Source organism: Fulmarus glacialis, unplaced genomic scaffold (assembly GCF_000690835.1).
Source record: "Fulmarus glacialis isolate BGI_N327 unplaced genomic scaffold, ASM69083v1 scaffold13165, whole genome shotgun sequence".
Lineage (NCBI taxonomy): Eukaryota > Metazoa > Chordata > Aves > Procellariiformes > Procellariidae > Fulmarus > Fulmarus glacialis.
The window spans coordinates 109395-120077 of NW_009213718.1; the positions used below are offsets into that span (position 1 = coordinate 109395).

At 39.5% G+C, this 10683-nt stretch overlaps 1 protein-coding gene across 1 annotated transcript in view; it reads left to right on the forward strand.

Moving 5' to 3' along the window:
• The window catches only part of PEAK1 (pseudopodium-enriched atypical kinase 1), a 35048-nt gene extending 27687 nt beyond the window's left edge, over window positions 1–7361 (forward strand). The window contains exon 4 of the mRNA XM_009578288.1: window positions 6207–7361. Coding sequence (XP_009576583.1) covers window positions 6207–7361 — 1155 coding nt within the window. The remainder of the gene's footprint in view (window positions 1–6206) is intronic.
• Window positions 7362–10683: the final 3322 nt, after the last annotated feature.

Genomic DNA, 10683 nt, shown 5'->3' on the forward strand with positions numbered 1-10683 from the left:
AGGGTGGACTAGATGACCTTTAAAAGGTCCCTTCCAACCCAAACTATTCTATGATTCTAGACAAGATAATTACTGTGTCAGTGACGTAAACTACTTCCACTTTCAGTATTAAACTCTCAAGGAAATTACTGTACAATATGATAGACACATAGAAATCATGGTTTAGAGTCCACACGGAACAAAACATACATAATAGCCCAGCAGGGTTATGGCCTGCAGCATGAGTGTTCTGGAACATGTTGCAATGTAGTTCAGGTAAGATAACAGGAATTGCAAAGGTGCAGACAGGTCAAAAGGAGCAGTTAAAATTTATTGCTTTGATTGCTACAGGGCAGCAGAAACTCTTCTAGCAGTAAACCCTTAGGATTTCTGCTAAGGTTCCTGTCCCAAGTATAAAATAGAGCAATGCAGAAGTAAATAGTATTGGGCTGAATTTGGCTGACAGTTTCCTAGTTGCAGCTGACAATTATTTTCTAGTTATGTGTTATTTGTCACAGTGTGCTATGGTGTTTTTATGGTAATTCAGTTTCCTAGTGGAGCTTAGTGTTATTAAAGGTCATCCCAGAATTTCATGCTTCAGAGCAAAATAAAGCTATGTATGTTAAACTTTTAGCCCATTCTGAGTTCAGTCACAGCAGCATAGAATTCTGTATTTTGGCACATCGCTAAAAAGTCAAAGCTCTATTCCAAGGCCAGATCAAGAAAATGAGGTCAATCAGAGATCAAACTGCCCTCCTTAGAAAACAAGGTTGTGCCAAGAACAAGCTATCAATTTGGGATTAGCAAGCTTTCATTCTACACAGAATTTCATTTGCAGTTGTCCCTCTGTGCAATACAACAAAGTAGCACAGATGGTGCAGTCTTTGTGATCTTCTGTGTTTCTCATTTTCAGCACTTGTAAATTCATTTCCCACAATATTCATCGTACTTTTAAGTTCACTGACGCCCTGTAAAATGCATAGGACAGAATGGAGATGAGCTTCCCTGCTGGTAAAGTGGAAGTCAGCTGATGGCACAGTAGGCTACTGGACTCATAAAGGAAAAAGAAAAGCTAATGCAGAACAGTTTTTAGAAGCTCTGAAACATTAAAATCTTGCTTCTTAGGGATGCGAATGAGGCGGGGCGGGGGGGAGAATTGAAATGGCAGGATGTAAAGAAACCTGTCCTGTCCCTATAAACATGACGGAAGTGTAGTTCATATGGGTGCAGTAAAGAAAAGAGACATGATGACAGTGCAGTCCAGTGAAAAGGAAGATGGAAACTTTCCGTTCCTTCCTACTCCTATCTCCTGTTTTTTTCTCATTGTTTTCTTGCATTATATGGAAGGGCTTTTTACCAACATTGCTTCATCTTTTGAACAACCAGTCTTTATCAGCTTTAGAAGTAAGGCTTGCCAAGCCCTTATCAACACCTTTCTTCCAGCTATTATCACATACCATATCTTCATAGCTCAGCTGATTGTATTTCATTAAAGCAAATGGTAAATGACTGATTGATCCTACTTTCTGTTGGTGTTTTAGTCAAAGTATTTTCACCTTTTTCTTTTCCTGTGCCCAAAAGTAGGAATTCAACATACTATATATGTAAAAGGCAACAGGATTTCCATATTTTTTTTAGAGTAGATTACTGGAACAGACAAAAGCTTTAAAAATCATGCGAAGAAAACTGGGCCGTGCATTTACTCACAGTTTTGACAAAGCGTTAACTGTCACAAACAGAAAAGAAGCTCTGTATCCACTCCTTTAGCAATTCATCACAAGCAGTCTAAAATACTTGCTAATGAGGCCACCAAATTTCACAATTTGTTCCCTAAATCTTTTCAAATGTAAATATAGACTTTGGCTGCATAACTTACTATAACTCAAGCCATTTTGAAAATTTTAAATCTTGGTCATTCAGACAATAGTTTTAGGTGATAGTGGAGTTATTCCAATATAAAATGCTAGGGTGAGCGTTATTGCCCATTAATAGTATTAAACACTAGCATTCACTACTCTGTTGCAAAATGGTAATATAAAATAGAGTTCTGAGTAGAAGCTGCAACTCAGAAAATTATAAAATAGTACAAGAAGTTTGTCAGTAAATAAAATTTACATTGTATAAACTGTCTTTGAACAGATCAATAAGAAAACTTAGTTTATCTCCACCGCTTTCAGTACATTTTCTCCATTCTAGTAAGATATTGGTAAATCGGAATCTGAACTCTGCAACCTAAAACCCCAGGACTTATCTGGACTCATGCAGCTGTATTTCACAGCAAAAGTCTGAAGAGTAGCCAGATGCTTACAGGAACATCAGATCACAAGTCTGTCTTTTAGAAACTGTTTTATGAATTCAGACAGGTGTCTGATTTGTTGTCATACTTCAGTTTTTGGGTGCTGCTTCTAGACAGCCTAGCTTTCCATTCCCCTTGTCAATTACAAAGTATCTAGTGTACAAATTTTAGTGTTTGTATAGTCAGCAATTTAATCAGCCTTAAATAACCCAGCTGCCTCTTCCACTTCTCACTTCATGTTGTTTGTAAACAAAAACCGAGAAGCAGAAAATACATCTCTAATCAGATCTCAGCTCTCTTGTCTCTGTAGATATTGCATGCATGTTCATGTACCCATATACTTCCCTATATTAAACAAGAGAAGTGTCCAAAAGCCACCACTATTGGGCATTTGTGGGATTAGAGATTTTTTTTTTTCTTTATTGGTTATCTTCTTTAACAGCAGAATAAGGAGGGAAAAACTGTTTTCCTGAATGCAGTCATTTTAGTATTTATTTTAATCATAATACTATTTAGTCTTTAATTTCTGTTTTGTTGATATAAAGAGAGGAGTCTGAAACAAAAACTCGTATTTAAGAACTGACATTGGGGAAAGTTTTGCTCTGCTGTGGATTCAGACTTTAGAGTGGACTCTGCTCTGAAGCTTTTCATGAGTTAACAATGTGACTTGTTCACCCTGGAAAGTGTTAAAAGGATCATTATATATAAAGCTCTGTTCTGCTTGATGCTGGAGAGGTCTTAACTGGAATACTGTATTCATTATAAGGCACCACTCTTCAGAAAGATGTAATAAATGGGGAGAATACAGAAAAGAGCAAAAGAATCAGAGGGTTAGGAATAAAAATAGGGGGAATGAGGGCTGGTTATTTTTGAAAAGAAAACAATGAAGAGGGGAAAAGTTACATTTCCCCAAGTGTACAGGTGTAATGTTAAAGGATGGGAATCAATATTTTTTAATATCAGCTAGGAGAAGGGCTGTCAGCTTAATTTGAAGTAGAATAGATTTAGGATTGAATAGCAGGAAGAAAGAGAAAGGAGAAGATAGGACAACACTCTTTTGGGGTGTTGTAAGTAGGTTGGAAAGCCATTTCTTAGGAATGATCCAACTGGCAACATGCAGATCAGATTCACCTTGCAGGCCAATTCTGCTGGCTCAGAGGAAAAGGGAATGGGTGCAAAGGCAATGTACTCTGCCCTAATAGCTGAATGCCTTTTGGTGCAGATGTGCATGGCCAGTCATTTCTAAATTAGAAGGAAGCATTACCACATTCAGAGAGGCCTGTGAAAGTGTGCTTTTCAACTATCACAATTCTAGGATTGGCAATATTTTCTAAAATGAGTGAACCAAGGCTGATTTTTAAGAGGTGCAAAGCCTATCTCCTATTATTTAAACTGAATTTCCAGTACTAAATTTGAGAACCCTTTTCTGAAATAAGGAGGAGAAAGAGGCTGCCTAGGACTAAAATTAGAAACTACGAATAAGTGTCGATTCCTTTGCTTTTCTTTTTCTATAGGCAAGGAGAAATCCTTTTCATAAACTTTAAAAAAAGGCCTTGTATGCACCAAATTGAGAAGTATTAATTGTTTTAAGAGCAAATACTCTGTGGATTATATATTCCTAACAGAATATCATTTTTAGCTGGCAGGGGGCATTAGAAATCCTCTGTGGGTAACATGAAATATACTACAATAGCTAAGGTTAAACTCTTTCAGAATGAGTTTATATTTTGGATTAGGTCAGCTAAGTATTTTTAAAAACTAAAGGCTGGATTACAACACACTGAACCTTTTCTGCAGTTGGAACTGATTATCCCCATGGCGGGCTGTACAAGAAAAAGGCTGTGGACTTGAAGGGCATAGAAGACAAAGCTATTCTCATTTTCCTTAGTAGCTGTTCTCCCAATCAGATTTGATACATGCTGGTAGGGTCTATACAACACTTTTCTACTTCTGCCTTCTGTGTAGTATTAAGTATTTAATAAATCTGGGGACTTCAGTCTCCAAGACAATCAGCTAACATTTTCTTTTCATATATAATTCAAAGGTTAATGCTGTATTTTTACTGTATTTGTTTAAACTTTTGTAACCCTTGAGAGAAGGGGGGGGAACTTGCCATTGATAACTCACTTCACCTCTAACAGTACGAAATACATTTAAAAATTTAAATTGGCAAGAGCCACTGTATAAAGAGGGTAACTATCAACATTTCCAGAAAATGACGACTTTCCTCTCTTAAATAAAATTGACTACAAAATGCATTTTTTCAAATTTGTTTTGTTTGTGCATGGCAGTTATAAACAGGCAGTTTAAGCTATGGCGTATATAATACGTAGGGAAATTTAAATGCTTGTGAAGTATGGAAATATGCACAGAATCAAATACAGGAGGGCAATCAAAATAGTGTTACTACTTGTGTCTACTTTCATATGATTATCTGACAATGCACTTTTCTGATCAACAAGCGTAGAAGACAATCTCCCATTAAACTACATATTTCTTAACCACATAAGCATGTAAAAGATGCAAAACATTTTCTTTTTTTTCTTTTTTTTTTTCTTTTTTTTTAGTGAAAGGTAAGTTTATAACTTACCCCACGTAAGTTCTTGAGAAGGGGAAAAAAAGAAACAGGGAGAAAAGTCACCTTATGCTTATATTTAGGGCTAGTATGAGATGTGGGCTTCTTGGTTGTTGTGACTGTGTAGAACTAGTGCTGACTTTTACTAACCTTAGTTATCTGGCTTTCCTTGGCTTTCAGAGATGAGCTAAGGGAAGCTGTAACTTCATCTGGAGAGAGATGTCTTCCTATTTTCTCTCCCTCTGAGCTTTGCAGTTTAGACCTTTTGGTGCATTATACTAACTGAATACTTAGGCTCTAAACTTGTAAAGATTAAAACATACACTTAACTTTACACACTTGGAATGATCTCACTGAAGTCAGTAGAACTAAGGTTAATATGCAAAGGTCAACGCACCTGAGTCTTTGTAGGGCTGTAATTTTAATCAGTAAATGCCTTAGAACAGAGGCCCTAATAGAGGTTGTCCAGTGGCTGTTGTAAGGCAGTTGGAGCTGCCAGTTGTTATGGCAGTGCAAACAATTAATAAAGATAATTATTATGGTGATAGTGTACGTATCAACAAGATATTTCTGGACAGAAATTAAATACAGCTATTATGGCAAAATAAAAACATATACTTAGGATCTTGACAAATGATTGAAAGCAGTTAAGGTACCATGTTCTAATCAGCTTCCATTCATCACCTGAGCCACAGGAACTATGCTTGCCAACAGCCCCTGCCATGCACACATACACCCCTTACGCAGACATGATGTGTTAGCTTGATACAGCTCCAGCTAATAGATTTCAGTTTCCAATTACAGTGGGCAAGGAGCATGCATCCAGTCACTTAACTCAGCTGACAGGTCGTAACTTGTTATGCCATGCTAACTCAGTCATGTGCAATCATTTGATCATACCCTCAAATATTCTATGCATGTTTCTTTGTAACTCCTATTGCTATTGATTATTTTTATCTTGTTCAAGCTTCACGCAAAGCTGAGAGAAGAACATGAAATAAAATTATATGGATAAGCAAGTAACTGTAAAGTAAGCTTCACTGTGAATTTACCATATATCAGCTGTTATTCTGACTAAAAGCACAACCTGCCTGAACAGTATTTTCTGTTGAATAATATATGCACAGGGAGAGCTGCCTACACATATTGGTCTGCAGTTGCTTACTATCCAATGGAAACTGTTCATGTGCCTTAAGATAGTCTGCCAAGGTCAGTTCAGTAAAAAATTTTTCAGTGCTTGTGTTTAGGGCTAGACTGTGGATACCCATCAACAAGGTACATATTAAAAAAAAAAGATACAGAATTTACAAATTTAAGAGTTATGTTATGTCTGTTCTGTTTATTTTCTTCCCCCAGATTTGTAAGAGCAAAGCTAAGGAATCCCAGCAGTATTATCACAGCCTATCTATCCGACAGAGTCTGGCTATCAACTTTAACATCCAACAGGACTGTGGCCATTTCCTTGCTGAAGTGCCAGTTCGTCTCCTTCCATGGGAGGATGCTGATGCAGCAGAGGTAGAAGAAGAGCGGGAAGAAGAGGAGAAAGAGCCTGAGCAGAAGAACAGAGATGCTCCTTCCAATACAGAGGCTTCACAAAAAGACAGCTCAAGCAACCAGGGGACCATCAGCAAGCCACGCAGCCGCGTTGTGGTCATCACGCGGGAGGTCCCATACTTAACAGTGGCCGACTTTGTGCGAGAATCTGCACCCCGCCATGCAAAAAGCCCAGATTTATATGAGAGACAGGTCTGTCTACTCCTTTTACAGCTGTGTTTGGGTCTGGAGCACCTGAAACCTTATCATATCACACACTGTGATCTGCGGTTAGAGAACCTGCTGCTGGTTCATTCCAGACCAGGAGGCAGCCCTCTGAGCTCTGAGTCCATGGAACCCAGTCCCAACACTGCTTGCCCAGCCAGGTTAATAGTGAGCAATTTCTCCCAGGCCAAGCAGAAGAGTCATATGGTGGATCCTGAGGTCCTACGGGATCAGTCTCGCCTGGCTCCAGAAATCATCACTGCAACACAGTACAAGAAGTGTGATGAGTTCCAGACTGGCATCCTCATCTACGAAATGCTGCACTTACCCAATCCCTTTGACGAGAATCCAGAGCTGAAGGAGAAGGAGTATACTCGTGCTGATCTCCCCAAGATTCCTTGCCGTTCCCTCTACTCTCAAGGGCTTCAACAACTTGCCAGCTGCCTGCTGAATCCCAACCCTTCAGAGAGGATCCTGATATCAGAAGCCAAGGGAATCCTTCAGTGTTTGCTTTGGGGTCCACGTGAGGACTTGTTCCATGCTCTAAGTACATCTTCCAACCCCTCACGGAGAGATGCTGTACTTCAGAACTGGCTGGATATCAAAAGGACGCTGCTGATGATCAAGTTTGCAGAGAAGTCCTTGGACAGGGACTGTGGAGTTATTCTGGAAGACTGGCTTTGTTGTCAATATCTGGCTTTTGCCACTATAGACTCACTTCATCGCATTGTGAGAATCATGCAGCAGCACTAGTTTGTAGAGCCTGTTGCTTTTCATGAAGCACCCCCCATCTCCACCCCAGCCCTCATTCCAGCCTGCCCTAGGGCTCACACTTTGTGTAAGTGTTAAAAAATAGCCTAGATATTAAAGCCAGCAACTCTGAGCAAATAGGTTCTAATTGGAGGAATTGCATCCTGTACCCAATATGACAGAAACTTTACTTTTTTGCCAGGCCTGTTAGGGATTGGTTATATATACATGACTGCATTTGGATCAGACAGTATGTAACTTGATTAATATCTGGCTGAAAAGGAGAGCAAACTTTGATACCACTATTTCTACCACTGCAGTAAACAAATTGCCCTCCTCTTCTAGGTAGTTTCTGTCATTTCCATATGTAGCATTGGTTAGTGAATAGCAGTGACCATAAGCAGAAACGGATTAGTTGTAAATGTGAGATGAATGATCCACCATGCCACAAAACATTCATTTGCTTCCATTCCATATACCACGCAAAATTTTCTCTCAGCTTCGTCAGTCCCCCACAAATGGGCTGGACTCCTCTTTCCTTTGGTCTCAACCAAACAGATTCTCATCTTTTTCTCTTACACTTTACGCCTTCTTTTTTTCCTCCCCAGATGTGGTTATCCTGCTGACTGTGGCAAGTGTCAGTGGGCAGTAAGCATCTGTGTTCAGTCCTCTTCCCACTTTCTCTGCCTCTGACTCACTGCCTACCCATATCTTTTCTAACCACGGATCCGTGATTTCAACAATGCTGCCTTAATCAGACCATTACCCTTAGCTTAAGACCTCTGCATTAAAAAGCAGAATATGCACGCTTTGCCTATCCCATTTCCTACATGACATTCACCAGTCTGGACTGTTGATGTACTGTAGCTATAACCACGTTTATACAAGAACAATACAACACATGGTGGGCAATTGAAATTCCCCTTCCATCGCAAAAGGCATTAAAGCCTGACTTGAAATGGATAGGACGTACATAACCTTCTCTGACAATCACTGCTCTGAATTGGGGATGAAAATAACAGCCACCTCTTCTGTTTTATTTTGGTTTGCTCTTGTCACTTGTGCCATATTGCAAAGTGGGACTGAAATTGGCTCTGCTGGTATGTTGGCAGGAGATAGAAATGTTTAGAGCTTGTCTGTGTGTAGCTAACAGGCCACATGGAGACACTTTTACTGCAGACACAGTTCTCTGAAGGGTAAAAACAAGGGGGCAAAAACACTGTTGTTTAATTATTGAGGGAGCTGTTAAGTTTGGCAGCCACAACTAACAGTATCATGATCCGTTCTTCCCACAGCGGTGTTTGGCTGCATATCTCTTGTCTGTTGTAACTAGTGTTTTCTAATGTTGCTATAGACAAACACCCTATGTTGTCAGAATAGCTCAAAGAGCATTGCAGACAGAGTCTTGGACTAGAGAAGGAATTAGTGAGGATTAAAGAGACAGAATTTTTAAAAACTCAACCTGAAGGAGCTTTTCACTTTTAGAGGCCGCTGCTGACTTCCTTCCCTGATCTAATGGCCGTTTCCTATGGAACCTCTGCAGTTGTACAGGCAGTATCTTTGCTCAGTATTGCTAGGCTCTGAATTGTTTCCTGCATCACTCTGAAGAGTTGATCTGGATGCACGGGAAAAAGTGATACCGACTATTCTGACCAGGTGATGGAAAGCAGACAGCCCTAGCTATGAGCCTGTGCTTCTCTCTTATGGATCTATGTGCAATTCTTGTATGTATTTTTTTAAAGCTGTACATTACAGTGTTCACTTTACACACCAGCCTTTACCTGATGCTAGATCTGCAGCCCCTTCCTTTATTTTCCTGGCACATAAATGCACGGATATCCATGTGTTCTTTTTATGGATTGACGTTTCATTTTATTTGTTAAAACTGTGAGGATTCAATTCACTTCAGCCTTGAAACAAATAGCCACTTTAGACAGCATATGCATGCTTGGACCAGATGCATGGAAACGGAACACACAGTCTTGCAGGCTTAAAGTCAGCAAAACTAGCTCTGGATCCACACCATACATTTGGAGGGGTTGAAATGTCTATATTATTCTTCTCTGGCATCTATCAGAGCTAAGCTGAATAGTGTGTGGAAGCCTACATCGATTGTGCCGTAGTATATAGACTTTGTGACCTTTCTAAAGATTTTTTTGAAACTTCTGATTATTATTCTTTTGTTTGATTCACCTGTATCAGTGAAGGATCAGGCAGGGATATGGGTAATATATTTTGTGATTTTTTTTTTTTTTCTTTTTTTTTCTTTTTGGCAAAAAGGTTAGGATGACGGCATTGAGGCAGAAAGAGGACAGTGCATTAAAAGCCCAAGTGCAATGTATGTAGTTCAGGTACTTCCACTAAATCAGGAAAGAAAGTTTCTACACTACTGCTGAGCAGCTCATAGAAGAACCTTTACAAAGAATCACACATGTTCAGTACAGCCCTGCTTTATCTGGACACAGGAGGGCAATGCTCTCATAGCTTAAATACACCGAGCACGACAAGTCACTCGCATACTATCTGCTAGCTATTAGTCACAATGTGTTGAGCTACGAGTAGGGCTTCTTGTTCCCTGTGGTCTGGTTTTGTGTTTGTTTCATAGTGCGAGTGCGCACATAACTTCTCACCTAACTCATACAGGCTGTACGAGCAATTCTTGGACCACCTGCCATTGCAGTGGGCTCATTCCTTGAAGCTGTTAGGTGTTTCCGTGTTTATGGACACATGTTCTCAGTGTCACTTTCATGTCAACACGCACATGCAAAGTTGAATTTTGAATGTTTTACAACCGTATGTATTTAATGCAGCTGGTCCGAAGCCTTTTTATCTCTAGCTATCTAATTTCAGTTTGTATCTTTTGTGATGAACCAATACTCACTTTAGCTCTGCAGTATAATCAAGCATGGATAGATGTTCACTACCAATCTCTTTCTTGTGCAGCACTGGGTAAACTTTAGCAATTTGTAGTGTTGTGTGGTTTTTTTTCTTTAAAAAAGAAAGAATGGTCAAAGTAGTCGAACACAATCTGGCCTGAGCTATTCCTTGGGGAGCTTGAGGCTGACTTTGCAGATATGCCCATAACTGATGATTGTAACTGTGTTTGTGGTGGTTCTCCATCCTGGCAACAGATTGTGCCAAAATAAATGTCTGAGAATGTATGCATTAAACTGATTGTAAACAAATCCTAAGAATGCTACAGCATAATTGCTAAGCAAAAGGAAAAAAACCCGCTCTGTTTGTAACTGGGATCCTGTGTATGACAGGAACAAAACCCCTGGCTGTGCACGTTATAACTTACTTGAATATGTGCACAGATCTTGAA